Below are 15,007 nucleotides of genomic sequence, written 5' to 3'. Positions count from 1 at the left end.
CACAATGTTCCATGCCAGCCGTTACCTGCCTATTCGTCCGAAACCAAAGACTGACAATCATCGTCGAAAACAGAGCTACAATGTCGACTCCCCGAATGAGATGGTGGTGGACACGGACGACTATGTCGGTGTTGCCAACGCTCCCGAGAAGGACTCGGTTGCCATCATCAACCCAGACGGCCTAGAACAGGGCGATTCAGATCAACAACTCCAAGACCTTCCTCTAGCCAGCGACTGTACGTTTGCCCTCCATCGATCGCTTCCCACGATTTTGTCTATAAGAGGTCCAACAGCTGACTAGCGATATTTTAGATGACGCTATGAAGGAACTCGTCCTGACTCCCTTATTGGACGAACCCAAGATCCTCGAGGATGCCCACAACACATGGTCTGTCGAAAATTGGAGGAACATGGGCAAGAGGGAGCATGGTCCCATCTTCCAAGCTGGTGGCTACCCATGGTATGTGTCGACCCAAGACCCATGACCTTGACTCTCTGTCTCTGTCCCATTCAAGGGAGCAAAGCGTTCCTAACACTAGATGCATCTTGTAGGCGAATTCTCCTCTTCCCTCATGGAAACAACACCGATCAGTGCTCCATCTACCTAGAGCATGGATTCGAGGCGGATGCTGTGCCTGAAAACTGGAGCTGCTGTGTTCAGTTTGCTCTGGTACTGTGGAATCCCAACGATCCTAGCCTATACGTTCATCATGCTGCGCACCACAGGTTCACCAAAGAAGAAGGTGACTGGGGATTTACCAGATTTGTCGAGCACCGACGCATGTTCAACGTACCTTGGGAGCATGGTAACAGGCCCTTGTGCGAGAACGACACAGCCAACATCACAGCATACGTCCGTGTCGTGGAAGACGAAACTGGCGTCCTGTGGCACAACTTCATCAACTACGACTCCAAAAAGGAAACCGGCTATGTTGGTCTAAAAAACCAGGGTGCCACCTGCTATTTGAACAGCCTGTTGCAGTCGCTCTATTTCACCAATGCGTTCCGAAAAGTACATATATATGCAACCCTAACCCCCCGTCCCATCCAGACCGAGTTGTAGCTGACATGTTTTCAGGCGGTTTATGAGATTCCCACCGAAAATGACGAGAGTATGCAAAACTCTGCTTACACACTACAAAGACTATTCTACCAACTGCAAACCTCTGATCAGGCAGTTGGTACAAATGAGTTGACAAAATCGTTTGGATGGGAAACTCGCCACATCTTTGAGCAGCAAGATGTCCAAGAGCTGTCGCGAAAGTTGATGGAGCGAATGGAGGAGAAGATGAAAGGCACCAAGGCCGAAAACGTCCTCCCCGAAATGTTCAGTGGCAAGATTAAGACCTACATTTCGTGCATTAATGTGGACTACGAATCAAGCCGTATTGAAGATTTCTGGGACATTCAGCTCAATGTCAGTGGAAACAAGAACATGCTGGAAAGTTTCCAGGATTACATCCAGGTCGAGAAGATGGACGGAGAAAACCAGTACTTTGCGGGAGACGAACACAAGCTGCAAGACGCCAACAAGGGCGTCATTTTTACCAGTTTCCCCGACGTTCTGCACCTGCAGCTGAAACGATTCGAGTACGACATCCAGAGAGACATGATGATGAAGATCAATGACCGCTACGAATTCCCAGACGTCTTTGATGCCGCCCCTTACCTGATAGAGGATGCAGACAAATCTGAGCCTTGGACGTACCAACTGCACGGAGTTCTCGTTCATAGCGGCGATTTGAACGCTGGACACTACTATGCCTTTATTAAGCCTGAAAAGGATGGATGGTTCTACAAGTACGATGATGACAAGGTCACGAGGGCCACGTCGAGAGAGGTCTTGGAAGAGAATTTTGGCGGAGAGTACAGGACCCCCAACGGGTATCCTCGTGCTCCCCTGCAAAAGAAGGCACCCATCATTCGCCAAAACAGCGCATACATGTTGGTCTATATCCGTCAGTCAAAGCTGGACAAGATTCTGTGCGATGTACGAAAGAATGACATCCCTCAGCATCTGCGTGAGTCTCCCGCCATGACTGAATATTCGAGTTACAGGCTAACATAATTTACAGAACAACGGTTTGAAGAAGAAAACGCGCTCAAGGAGGCCCGTAGACGTGAACAGCGGGAGGCCCATCTCTACATGACTGCCAAGGTCATCACAAACGAAACTTTCCGTCACTATGGTGCCACCGATCTGTGTACGTTTGACTCGAACCAAGAAGTAGATGAAGCGTCCCCTCGATCCTATCGCATCCGCCGCGCAATGTCTATGGAAGAGTTCACCAAACAGGTTGCCGAGGACATGGGCCAAGACCCTCGCAAGGTGCGGCTATGGTTGATGGTGAACCGCCAAAACAAGACGATCCGACCTGATCAGCCCATCATGGACCTTCGCCCAACAGTTGAAGAAGTGTACGCGCGATCCGCCGCTCACCGGGACACCAGCCTGCGGGTCTGGGCCGAAGTCGCTGATGAGGTGAACGCCGATGGCGAACCCATATGGCCATCGTACCAGAGTCAGCCCAATGGCGTGGTCGTGAAAAATGATACGATTCTCTTGTTCTTGAAGCACTTTGACCCTGATGCTCAAACTCTGCACGGCGTCGGCCATGCGTATATTGGCAAGGAGAAGAAGGTCGAGGACTTGGTGCCTCAGATCCTGCAGAAGATGGGATGGGGCGAGAAGCTGCCAACTGACGAAAAGTTGCTACTCTGGGAAGTATGCACAACCCTTCCGTTTTCTCCATCGAAGTGTTTGCAGAACGAAAGACGCTGACTCACACAGGAAATAAAACCAACCATGATTGAAGCTTTGAAAGCTAAGCAGACCCTCAAGGTTGCTGAACTGCAGGACGGTGACATTATCTGCTTCCAGCGCTCTTCTGCACGACAAGCAGAACAGGCACAGACACAAGACAAGCCCCTGCAAGAACCGTAAGCTTCCACTCACTGCCTTGCAATGTCTTGTGCTTACTGACAAGCGAATAGTATCCGTACGTCCGATCGGTTTGAGGACGCCAGGGAATATTACGATTTTCTGGAGAACAAGAGGATTGTCAGATTCCATCCCCATCCTACCAGATGTGACCAGAGTCAATACCCCCCATTTGATCTCGTCCTTAACTCCAAGATCAATTATGACACACTCTCAGAGCGTGTAGGTAACTATTTGAGCGTGCCTCCCACGCATATCCGTCTTTGGACCGTCAACGCTACGACCAACAACCCGAAAGCGCCAGTCCGTCGTGGAACGAATCCCAGTTTAAGGCAGATACTTAACCCCATGGGGAACAGTCTCAACTCCAGCCAACGAGGAGATGCGTTTTACTTTGAGGTATTGGAGATGAGCTTGGCAGAGCTGGATACCAAGAAGAGCATCAAGCTTACTTGGCTGAGTGAAGGCATTACCAAGGAGGTATGCAAGGTCGCCTACTATGTTTGCACCGAGTATTTTTGAGCTAATCACCATTTGCAGGACCAATTCGATCTGCTTGTTCCCAAGACCGGCACCATTGATGATGTCATTCAGGCTTTAGTTGCGAAGGCGCAGATTCCGGATGAGCAGGAAGGTGGCAAGATCAGGGTTTATGAGACGAGCTCGAATAGATTCTACCGTGAACCGCCTCGAGATCATCCGGTTATGAACCTCAACGATTACGCACAAATCTACGCCGAGCGAATGTCAGATGAAGAGGCCGCAGCTCCCGATGAGAGTTTTATCCAAGTCTTCCACTTCCAAAACGAAGTCAACAGGCTCCACGGGGTTCCTTTTAAATTCCTCCTGGTAGAGGTGAGCGCAAACATGGAGAGTGTTGTTTCGACGCCACTAACATTTCTCCAGGGCGAAAAGTTTGCAGACACCAAGAAGCGGCTTGAGAAGCGCACTGGCTTCAAGGGCAAGAGCTTCGAAAAGATTAAGTTTGCGGTCGCCCGCCGAGCAAACTACTCAAAACCGCAATATCTAAACGATGGTAAGTAACCGGTCATGGTCCTGGCTATGACACCTGACTTGTTCCTTGTTACTGACAATGGTAGATGATGAATTATGGACCATGGCGGCAACCGAAGACGACTACCTTGGCTTGGATCATGTGGATAGAACCAGATCGGTGCGAAACGGCGCTGGAGATCTCTTCCTTCGATAAAAGGGGCAATTGAGGAAGCATGAATGATTATACCTTTTTGTAGCAAGAGGGAGGCGACATTGCCTGAATCACGGTGGCGTCATGGTGTTACCATTCCCGGTGTGTGAGCTGGCCCCCGTCTCACGATATGTACCATGTACTTGGTAGCCAAGCAAGAGAAGGGTAGAGGGACTCTGGATACACGAGACACTGGTCGGCACTGGTTACTGAATAAGCTGTATGACTTTGGCGTCATGTTCATGTTGGTTGGTACCTTGGCCTGGATGGGTTGTGTATGGGACAAGGTGTATGTAAGAGGAGAACGCCAGTAAAGGCAATAGAACAGCATGGTTAAGATGCAATGGTTCATTTGTGTATTGATGCAGTAATCGGAGTATTCAAGCTAAGGGGCCGGTACGGGTGGATGCGCGTCGGATGGGAGATATTGAGTGAGTGTAGGTAGTACGGATAGAATACACGGCATGTTATGGGGTATGGGTATATGAGGTGTGGATTAATGCTGCATCTGTGCACACTGTCTAAATACGCTGAGTGACTCGCCGAAACCAAACTTTTCCGTAACTTTTCCGTAACCGTGATGCAAAGAAATGACGGGGTCAATTCTCGGTCCGTTGGAGGTGCCTACCGATTCTCCTGTCTGTACTTTGCCAAGGGCCCCCTCTCAATCTCCTCCATGCTCAAATGTGCCCCCGCAGACCTCAGGAGCTCAGCGCACTCCTCATTTCCAGACAACGTGGCCAAGAACAAGGGCGAATTGTCGGCTCTATTTCTCTCATGAACACTAGCCCCTTGTTTGAGGAGCTCGAGCATAATGTCCGTGTTGCCATTTACAGCTGCCAAGTGACAGGCCGTGTTTCCAGCATAATCAGCCGTCTTGAGCAGTTGGCTTCCGTCCCCTTGCAGTAACTGCTTAACGACGCCTAGTTCGTCGTTTTGTATGGCGTAACCCAGGGCTGTGAAGGCAGATTCCAGGAGCGTCAGTCGAGAAGCCGTGTCTTCTAGAGGTGCAGAGGGGTGAGAAAAGGTCGGGTGTGCGATTTCCGTCATTTCGCCGCGCAGAGAGCGGGAGAAGCGCTCTGTTATGTCTTTGCTTGTGAGATCCGGCAGGGCGAGGAGGTAGGAGAGTTTGGTGAGGGCGGCTTCGGCGGTGAGATCGAGGCCAAAGATGACGCCTACACGGCCGAGTTGCGTGCCTGGTGCGTAGACAGGGGAGACGAAGCCGGAGACGCACTGCGAGACGTTGACAACGATGACGCCGCGCTGGACCGCGGACTGTATGACGTGGGTGAGACGACCGTCCGAACCGCCGGGGACGTTGCCCATGCCAAAGGTTTCGAGGATGAGGCCCCGAAGGTCAGGGAGGTGGAGGACTGCGTCGATCATCTCGGGCTTGATGCCGGGAAAGACGCGGACGCAGGCCACGTGCGTGGTGTCGAGGTGTTTCTGGACCTGGAACTCCGCGATACTGGTTGGACGAAGGACGAGTGGCCAGTTGACGGTGATGCCCAGGCCGTTGACCTTGGCGAGCGGCTCGTAGTTGGGCGAGGCGAAGGCCTCAAACGCAGCTGAGGATACCTTTGTGGTGCGGTTCCCCCGGTACAGCTTGTGGTGGAAGAAGAGCCCGACCTCTGGGATGACGTACGTCCCCGCGATGATGAGGCTGCCGAGCAGGTTGTCCACGGCGTCGGACTGCAGCGCAAAGATGGGGGCCTGCGAGCCGGTCAGGATGACGGGCTTGCCGAGGTTGCTCATCATGAAGGAGAGCGCGGAGGCGGTGTAGGCGAGCGAGTCTGTGCCGTGGAGGATGACGAAGCCGTCGAACAGGTGGTAGTTTTGCTTGACGCAGAGGGCCATGCTCGCCCAGTCGGTGGCGGAGATGGACGAGCTGTCGAGGAGGGGGGTGAATTCGAGGATGGAGTACCGGATGTGGCGGTGGTTGGCGGTGGGAGGGGTGCGGAGGGAGTCGAGGGAGGTGAGGTGCCCGTTTTTGTAGGCCTGAAGCTTTACTGCTGCTTGTTAGTGATGCTTTTGAGGGATGGTTTTGGTGTTTTTGGGGGGGGGATGAGGTACCGTCTAGGCCGGACATGTCGTTAAAGGTTGGGCGGGGGGCCATGGCACTGTCGAGGAAGCCTTCGCTGGGGGCGAGGCCGTCGGGGCCTTCCTGCATGCATATTGTGCCGCCGGTGCCGATGATGAGGACGCGGGATTCGGGGAGGGCGGTGGTGGTGGTGGGATCGAGGGTTTGAGAGGGCGACATGGTGAGGACTGATCGGTGATGAGAGTGAGACTGGGAGTGAGACTGGGAGTGTTAGCTGAGTGAACGGTAGATGTGGGATATGGTGGGATCTACCTGATGGACTTGTGAGGTTGAAGGAATGGGAATGGTATGAGGCCAGAAGGTCAGTTATTTATGGCGAGGCATGAGACGAAGTGTACGATGAAAGTCAATGTGGGTGTGAGTTTGAGTGTAATGGAAATGTAAAGATATAGTGTAAATGTAATGTAAAGTATAAGTGTATGTAAAGTGTAACAGAGCGCTAGAAGAGTTAAACTGAAATAAGGTAATCGTAACGCTGCAGGTGAAAAGTAAAGGTAAAGGCGAAGTAGGCCAAGTTTGCGTGAAGTCGGACGCTCACATCACGACTCAAATATATTCAAACATTTCCGACGACGGACCTCCTGCGGCGCCGAGCAAAAGCGGGCCCGCCGAACATTTTCAGATACGGCATGCACGCGGATTGGAGGCTGGAAACGAGTCTAGATGAGTGGAGGCGAGAAATCCCGTTTCTTGTTAGTCATAGGTCCATGGGGATTCGTTGCGTGAGTTTACGAGGGGTAATGGAAACTAGATCTGATCTACGGGGGGTGAGATGGGATTTTTTTTTTTTTTAGTTTAAAAATGCGGTGGATGGGGTCATGTGGTCTGTTTTTTGTTTTGGGTTGATGTTTGTCTTGGATTTGGCGGATGGAGGTGCATAGGTGAAGTTGTTGGAGTTCATCAATGCACGATGTAAGGTGCGTGGTTTGTGTGGTTGTGTGGATTTGGGTTCAATTGCTGGCACTCACGACTTGTGCTGTAAACATGCAAACTACCTAGGTACCTTGGCACCTAAAGATGTAGATACTTGACATGATGCAGGTGCGTGGTATTTGGGTCAAATGTGCATACGTCACTTGGCAGGGTTCGAGTTGGAGTGCCCAAGTGCCGTCGTGTCGATTGGCGCTGGGTTTGAGATTTCTATGGATTGAGCAGAGCCAAGCCAACATGGACTGTATCGCATGTTCCATGTTCCTGATGCATCAGTTGCATGCCGCAGAACTCACACATTCAACCGCAGACTATTATCGGACACGACCGTAATGTAATATTTATGACAACGTTGACGCTGAACTTGCGAACTTTTTTGAACCTTGTCCGTTGCTCAGCGTCCAAGTAGATCAGACTGCCCTCCAGAAAGACCACAATCACTTGCTTCTTTCAACTTCAGTTCAGTTCAGGCCGTTTCGGGTACAATAGAGTACCTATTTCTCCACACAATATACACATCTTCCTAGGTACCTCTAAGTACCCATTGCCGCCCCGACCATATCCGGCCTCAACTTTTAGAACCATCAACTCCAATCCATCAACATCACTACCATCGTCATCGCCGCTTCGGCTATCCATGCCACTCGACCCGCGAGTCCAACGCCCGGTCGCAGCATCGTCCCATCCCGATAACCATAATTACCCAGCACAATACACCACTGCTGCTTGAATTCGTCGCTCGTCAATCCCCAGGCCCCTCTTGGGCATTGCATCTCCAGTGCAACGCGCTCATCAAGAGACCGACACGCACCACGGCGATACCATCCTGACACCGACCGATTGCTTCGCTGTTCCTACGCGCTGCATCTACACCTCGCTAGACGATTTCTCCTCCATTGCTTCAAATAATCTCCTGCATCGCTGCATTCCACTCCCCATCATGGACCGGCCACCAGAGACCACGCCCGACGGCACCTCGCCGCGTACATTTGCCCTCAACCATCTGCGGCCCAAGCACAGCTTCCAGGGCTGTTCGCGCATCTCCGACTACGAGCTACAAGGAAAACTGGGCGAGGGAACATTCGGGTATGCTATACACTGCTGTACACTGCCTGCCCGCTTAGCTGGTTGACGGCACTATAGACCGATTCGCTTGCTGACCATGCGCTGCAGTGAAGTTCACCGGGCCCGATCGAAGAAGACGGGCGCCCTCGTCGCGCTCAAAAAGATTATAATGCATCATGAAAAAGACGGCGTACGCGCGACACGATTCTCGACCCGAGCCAAATGCTAACGACTTGCTTAGTTTCCCATCACTGCGCTTCGGGAGATTAAGCTCCTCAAGCTGCTTTCACACAAGAATATTCTGAGATTGGAAGACATGGCAGTCGAGCATCCATCTCGATCCAGTGAGTTGACCCCCAGCAAACAAAGGACGTACCTCTGCAGAAGCTCACTCCGAACAGCCGACAAGCGGAAAAAGCCCATCATGTACATGGCCACGCCGTACATGGACCATGATTTGTCTGGCTTGCTGGACAATCCCTCGGTTCACTTCAAAGAAGCCCAGATCAAGTGCTACTTGATGCAACTGCTACAGGGTCTCTGTTACCTTCACGATAATCACATCCTCCACCGAGATATGAAGGCGGCCAATCTGTTGATTGACAACCACGGCATCTTGCAAATTGCCGATTTCGGTCTGGCCAGGCATTATGATGGTCCTACGCCGCAGGCTGGTCGGCCAATGGGCGATGGACGACGAGACTACACTGGTTTGGTTGTTACTAGATGGTATCGCCCGCCTGAGTTGTTGCTGCAACTGAGACAGTATACTACCGCCATCGACGTATGGGGGGTTGGGTGAGTTCTGACATCACGGGGGGGTGCAAAAGGGAGAAGAAGGAAAGCTAATTTGCAATAGCTGCGTATTTGCTGAAATGCTGGTGGGAAAACCCATCCTAGCAGGCGAAAGCGACCCGCACCAGCTCGAGCTGATATGGGACTTGATGGGCTCGCCTAATGACGATGTCATGCCCGGGTGGAAGCAACTGCCCGGTGGCGAGCATTTGAACCCTCGACCGCGTCCTGGAAACTTGCAGAGTCGGTTCAGAGAGTATGTCTACCAATTCACCATACCACACCCAGTTACTAACCACGCACAGGTACGGCTCTGGTGCCATCGCACTCCTCAAAGAGCTCCTCAAATTGGACTGGAGAACACGGATCAACGCCGTAGACGCCTTGGACCACGCCTACTTCAAAATGGCCCCCTTACCAATGCAACCAGAGGATATCCCCACATACGAAGAGAGCCATGAGCTCGACAGGAGAAAGTTCCACGACCGCAAGGCAAATCTACCGCCTGCACCCAAAGGCGGCACCGTCGGCGTTGGCCCAGACTCGAACAACGCCACCGCCGGCTTCAACAGCGGTGATGGATACGGTCGAAACGGCGTCAACGGCGGGCGGTACAGAGACGAGCGCCGTCCGGCATGGCAGCGAGACAGGGGTCCTCATGCGCGTCCACCACCACAGGACCGTCCTGGTAACAGAGATGATGCTGATTACCGAAGGAACAGGGTTCCAGGGAGGGGACCGGGTGGTGCAGGTGCAGGCGCAGGCGCAGATACCGATACGTATATACCTGCGTATAGGGGCGATGAGGCCGGTCGCAGGAGGGATGACAGGCCAAGGGATGAGCGGAGGAGGTATAATGGCAAGGATGAGCGGTGGGAGCGCCGGACTAGGAGTCGCAGTCGGTCGCCTGTTCATGAGAGGAGGGCTGATAGGGACATGTACAGACGGTAGGGCGGGCAATGATATCCAGATGTGTATGTTGTGGTTGAGGTGGGATAGATGGCTGTAGTTGAATGCGATGATTGCGGTGGTGCATTAGTGTGTGAGTTGATGTGTTGTGATGTTATGCTGAGCTGGGTCTGGGCGAAGTAAATTGGTCTTATTACACGGCAAGTTATGGAGTATATGGGACGGGAATGATATAGACATGTATGCTGTGGAGTGGAATATGGTGTTAGTTTGGAATGAGATTGGTTGGCGATGCGTTCCGTGTGTGGTTTGATATGTTTATGTGGGTTAGATGCTAACCTGGGTATGATTAACACGATTTGTCTTAAAACAGCCAAGTAATGAGTGGCAATGATGTCCAGATATGGAGCTGTGGTTGAGGTGGAAGTAGATGGTAGTTGTAGTTGGAATGAGATGCCTGAGTTGATGTGTCTTCTGTGTATGTTTTGATGTGCTTGTCATATATTGGATGTTAAGCTGGAGTGTGGGCAGGTAATTAGTTTACATTACAGGCAAGCTATATTAAGCAATGATATCTAGACATGTATGAGTGGTGGAGTGGAATAGATGGTACCAGTTTAGAATGGGATTTATTTGTGACGTGAATGCAGTGTATGATTTGATGAGTTTCATGTTAGTTGGCGTTAACCTAGTTTGGCCAATCAGTTGATCTATTACACAAGCAAGATATATGTTTGTGGCCATAATATCTAGACATGTATGCTTGTGGAGGAGGAATTAATTGTATTTGGAATAAGATGTTAATTAGTGATGCATTCAGTGTATAATTTGATGAGTTTGTGATGTTGTATGCTGAGCTGAGTCTGGGCGAAGTAATTTGGTTGTATTACACAGTCAAGCGTAAGTATGGTGGCAATAGTCTCTAGACTTGTATGCAGTGGTTAATTTTGGAATAGATGTTGTTAGTTTGCAATAACTAACTGATTGGTGCTGTGTATAGAATGTATGATTTAATGTTGTTTGTCATATATTGGATGTTCCGGAAGGGGTAATCAACCTATATTAGTCTTATTACACAGCAAGTCATATTGGGCAATAATATCTCAACATATATGCGTGATACCTGCGGCAGGAATAGATGGTGTTCAGTTTGGAATGAGACAATCAACTAGTGATGCGTATATGAAAAGTGAGTGTGACTTTATCTGTTCATCATCTTTTGGACGCTCACCGACTGATCATCGAATTTAGTCTTATTATTACAGGCAAAGCCATCGGGTATCTCAAACAAATAAAATAACCGCTCAACCACCCCAAATCACTCCTCAGAATCATCCTCCTCAAGAATAGTCTCCGCCTGCAGCCCCGAAACACGCCTATACCTCGGCGACGTATCCGCCCAATGCCAATCCGGCTCCAGCCCCTGCGGATCCCGCCTCAGGTACTGCTGCTGTAGATACATCTGCTTCTTGTACGTGAGTGCCTCACGCTCCTGCTGCGTCGTATCCTCAGGCTCGTCTTGCATGTTGAAATAGGTGGTTAGTATGGCGGACGCAACAGCCATGATTATACCGGCGAGGATGCCTATGAACGCGGCTACGCTAAACTGCGGGTTGTTAGCTTTGCGGGAGATATGCCTACGCGTGGTACGTACGAATGTGTATAGTGGCTGTGAGAGTTAGCTTTGCGAGTATATGTGAGACGGGGGACGTACCTCTAGGCTGACGAGGAAGTTGGCAATGGCGGCTACCCATCCGCCTAGGTAGGAGAGGATGTAGCCGGCCGGGGCGAATATGGCTTTTAGGATGGCGAAGACGTAGGAGAGTGGGATCCATGCTATGCGGAGGGGGAGGGCGAGCGTGGCGGCTATGTAGGAGAGGTAGCGCGTCCAGTTGAGTGAGTAGATGGACTTGAGGATGTGTACGAGGGTGTGGATCGCGGAGGAGGATTCGTCCATGGCGAGTTGTTGATGTCGCGGACACCACGGGGATGGTACTAGAAGACGCTCATTACAAGGTAAGGAGTAAAGGGGTAATGGGACATGAGAAAGATGGTAGCAGTGGTAGTAGTGAGTGAGGATCGTCTGATGCGATCATGAGTTGAGGGTGGATGTGGTCCCTGGATTGGGCTGTGGAGGGAAGGAGCGGGTGGGAAGGGGTGGCTCCTGCAGGCGGCTCCGCGGGAGCTGTGGCAAGGTACAAGGTACATAGGTACCCTTCTTTGTTGCGGGACGGAGTCGGAGGAATGAAAGCAGAGATGGCAAGATGTGGCTGCGCATAAATTAGTAGCTTGGAGCAAAGGATTTGATTTCATGTTTCATTTGCTTCGTACATTATTTCACTGTCATTGAAAGGCATGTTGCAGATGTACTCCCGTTATGGCCTCAATCTTGCACCAAGATCCCAAACCGGCGAATCATGGCGTCCGGGGAAACGCCACACTCAGCTGGCTGCCTGTTCAGTCTTCACGATTTCAACTTCATCCCAACTTTCACCAACATGAATGGCCTTGAATTCACTTCCCAACAAACAACTTTCAATTCTCACCATGTTCAATATATAACCACACGCAATGGATCCTGCAAGCTCCTTCTCCAGCAGAACCCTCTCTCCCGACCCTGAAGACACCCAGCAGACTGATACTCTCACACTCGACAAATCACAGCCCCTCGAACCACCAAGTCATCCACAACACAACACACAAAGCAGTATCCCGCGAAAACGCAAAAACACAGATGACCACCCTCCCTCCAAAGTACCCCGGATAGAAGCCCTGCACGCCACCTCCGTGGACCCCGACTCGCACTGGCAATCCGTCGCCTTCTTCCACGAAGTCATCGCTGATGCTCCCCACGCCTCAGCAAAGTATGCCTTGCTGAACAGTGAACAGAAGCTCATTCTTGCTCTGGGCGTGCGCAATCTTTTCCTGGCAACATGTCGGAGCGGGTCGGCCCGCGAGACGGACAGGCAGATTCTCGACAGGATGGTTGACATTCTGGATGAGGATGAGAATCTAGCTTTTGTGGGCGACATGAGCGTGTCGTTTTATCCGTCTAGGAGCCATGCTGTTCTCAAGTATGTGGAGGATTTGGATAAGAAGGTTCAGGGGAGGAGTGTGTCGCACTTTGCGCAGGTTATGAGCACGCCGAGACTGTTTGCTGTTTTTGCTGATCCGGCGGAGTTGTCGTATCATAATTTCGAGAATATCGTTCCGCTGGATAAGTGGGTGGAGGGGAGGATGAAAAAGGGGCAAGATGAGGCCGTGGATGCTATGCAGTTGGGGTTGTTGGACGTCAAGCAGCCGAAGGATGACAGGGAGGTCTTTACTGCTAGGTTGGATTGTCAACAAGGGGCCTTGTTGAAGGACATGTCTGATCTGGCGCTCTATGTTGCGCCATTGAACAAAGGCACTCGAGGAGGCGAGCGGTTCATCTTTCACTCTGCTATTTTGAGTGAGGCTCTGACGCGAGCTGTGAAGACAAGTGGTGTTCTGGAATCGATGGGGGGCGAGCTGGGAGATTCGTTCGAATTCGTCAACTATGTGTTTCGGTGCAACAAGTTTTCGCCGGCTGATGCCAATTTCGAGAACCATCTCGACACGCCTTACTACGACAGGGCGAGGAACCACGTTTCCAAATACACGCTGCTCATTTATTTGTCCGCTGGAGAGAACGAGCCGCTCCTGCGTGTACAAGACGTCAATATTAACAAGGTCGAAGAAATGACGTGTGTGATATTCGACCAAAAGTACGAACACGAGGGTCGGCCATTCCTCCACGGCAACAAAGTTTTTCTTCGGACGGAACTCATTTTCAAAGATGAACATTTAAAGCATGACGACAAGATTTCTGAGATTTTCAGCACAGCATGCTACATGACCGGACAAGGCATCTTTGACAAAGAACTCGCTTCATATGCGCACGAGTGTTTTGAACGCGCCAACTCTTTACACTGGGCGCTTGATAAGGACTCTTCCGACTCAGTGTACCTTTTGAAGCAGTTTTATGGGCTCAGCTTCCTTACAAACGGGTACAACTACTGGTTTCCGAAATGCGACAACATGAACGTCAAGGACTACGCGGCCATTTCCATCCTCGACTACTTCAACTGCAAAGTAGGCGAGCAGCCCTTCCAATCGCTCTCCAACTCCACCACCGTCAAGCAGAAATTCGCATCCTCATCCGAAATATGGACATACCTCTCCTCACAGTCCTTCAATAACAAAACCACATCCTTCCGACGTCTCGAGTCCTCCGATCTAGAAACCCTCGTCAAGAAATCATCCGACGAGCCATTCGTCGGCCTAGTAGACGAATATGAATACGACCTGGAGCACCTCGAGGAAACCGATCTCGACGACCCATGCTGCTTCTTCCACACATACCCGCTCTTCAACCCCTGGAAAAGCGTAGACGTCATGAACATTTACGAAAAATGCGCAAACTACACACGCGGGAAGCTGCTCTGCGCACCAATCATCATGCTAGACCAGCAAGTCGTCCTCAACGATGAGAATATCCAGATCGTAGGCGACAAGATTCACATTCTGCAGGATATAGATAGGCAGCCGCTTCCGCCGCTGAACTTCGCGGCGTGTTGGGGCGATGTGCCTATGCCGGAGGCGTTCATCACGCTGGATAGGGAGATTCCCGTGCCGAAGTTGCTGGTGCCGCCGATGCAGTTCCATGAGTTTGAGGAGGGTGTTGAGGTGACGGTGGACTTTTTCAGGAATGATTGGATGGTGGGTGTGGATGGGGGGAGGGCGGTGCCGGTGCCGGTGGTGACGGTGCGGCCGGAAGAGGAGGAGAATCCGTTTTTTGAGAGGCTTGTTGATCCGGATGGGGAGATGGAGGGTGTTTTGGAGGGGATGGAGTGGGTGTGAGATGGGATGTATGATGATCGTTATGAAGTGATAGTTTATTGGTACGTTGGATGCCGGTTGAATTGTTGCGGGACTATATCAGCTTGACGATAGCATCAGATATGTGAGTTGTATTTGTATACCTCATCTCATATACTTGATCAAGAAAGCAATAGATTAACAGAATATCCCAGTTTCC

General features: G+C 51.2%; 5 protein-coding genes across 5 annotated transcripts; 3 read left to right on the top strand and 2 right to left on the bottom strand.

The window, feature by feature from the left end:
* Nucleotides 1-4: 4 nt before the first annotated feature.
* On the top strand, nucleotides 5-4,151 carry VFPPC_09848 (ubiquitin C-terminal hydrolase; the record flags this gene model as incomplete). Its single annotated transcript, XM_018288316.1, has 10 exons — nucleotides 5-236; nucleotides 313-460; nucleotides 553-1,012; nucleotides 1,079-2,021; nucleotides 2,076-2,725; nucleotides 2,792-2,940; nucleotides 2,995-3,421; nucleotides 3,482-3,796; nucleotides 3,848-3,977; nucleotides 4,042-4,151. 10 exons carry the CDS (start codon nucleotides 5-7, stop codon nucleotides 4,149-4,151), a joined length of 3,564 nt encoding a protein of 1,187 aa, XP_018141045.1.
* A 621-nt stretch (nucleotides 4,152-4,772) lies between these two features.
* Nucleotides 4,773-6,408, bottom strand: VFPPC_09847 (lysophospholipase; the record flags this gene model as incomplete). Its single annotated transcript, XM_018288315.1, has 2 exons — nucleotides 4,773-6,157; nucleotides 6,222-6,408. The coding sequence occupies 2 exons, from the start codon at nucleotides 6,406-6,408 to the stop codon at nucleotides 4,773-4,775; spliced, it is 1,572 nt and encodes a 523-aa protein (XP_018141046.1).
* Nucleotides 6,409-8,119: 1,711 nt separating this feature from the next.
* VFPPC_14676 (CMGC/CDK protein kinase) lies at nucleotides 8,120-9,990 on the top strand (the record flags this gene model as incomplete). The annotated part of the gene is made up of 6 exons (XM_018292444.1): nucleotides 8,120-8,265; nucleotides 8,353-8,434; nucleotides 8,486-8,588; nucleotides 8,646-9,042; nucleotides 9,104-9,295; nucleotides 9,345-9,990. 6 exons carry the CDS (start codon nucleotides 8,120-8,122, stop codon nucleotides 9,988-9,990), a joined length of 1,566 nt encoding a protein of 521 aa, XP_018141047.1.
* Nucleotides 9,991-11,266: 1,276 nt separating this feature from the next.
* Nucleotides 11,267-11,905, bottom strand: VFPPC_09846 (hypothetical protein; the record flags this gene model as incomplete). Its single annotated transcript, XM_018288314.1, has 3 exons — nucleotides 11,267-11,554; nucleotides 11,603-11,617; nucleotides 11,663-11,905. 3 exons carry the CDS (start codon nucleotides 11,903-11,905, stop codon nucleotides 11,267-11,269), a joined length of 546 nt encoding a protein of 181 aa, XP_018141048.1.
* A 614-nt stretch (nucleotides 11,906-12,519) lies between these two features.
* Nucleotides 12,520-14,829, top strand: VFPPC_09845 (hypothetical protein; the record flags this gene model as incomplete). Its single annotated transcript, XM_018288313.2, has 1 exon — nucleotides 12,520-14,829. The coding sequence occupies one exon, from the start codon at nucleotides 12,520-12,522 to the stop codon at nucleotides 14,827-14,829; it is 2,310 nt and encodes a 769-aa protein (XP_018141049.2).
* Between the last annotated feature and the right edge of the window lie 178 nt (nucleotides 14,830-15,007).

Source organism: Pochonia chlamydosporia, chromosome 6 (assembly GCF_001653235.2).
Source record: "Pochonia chlamydosporia 170 chromosome 6, whole genome shotgun sequence".
Lineage (NCBI taxonomy): Eukaryota > Fungi > Ascomycota > Sordariomycetes > Hypocreales > Clavicipitaceae > Pochonia > Pochonia chlamydosporia.
This window is presented reverse-complemented; position numbering and strand designations above follow the sequence as displayed.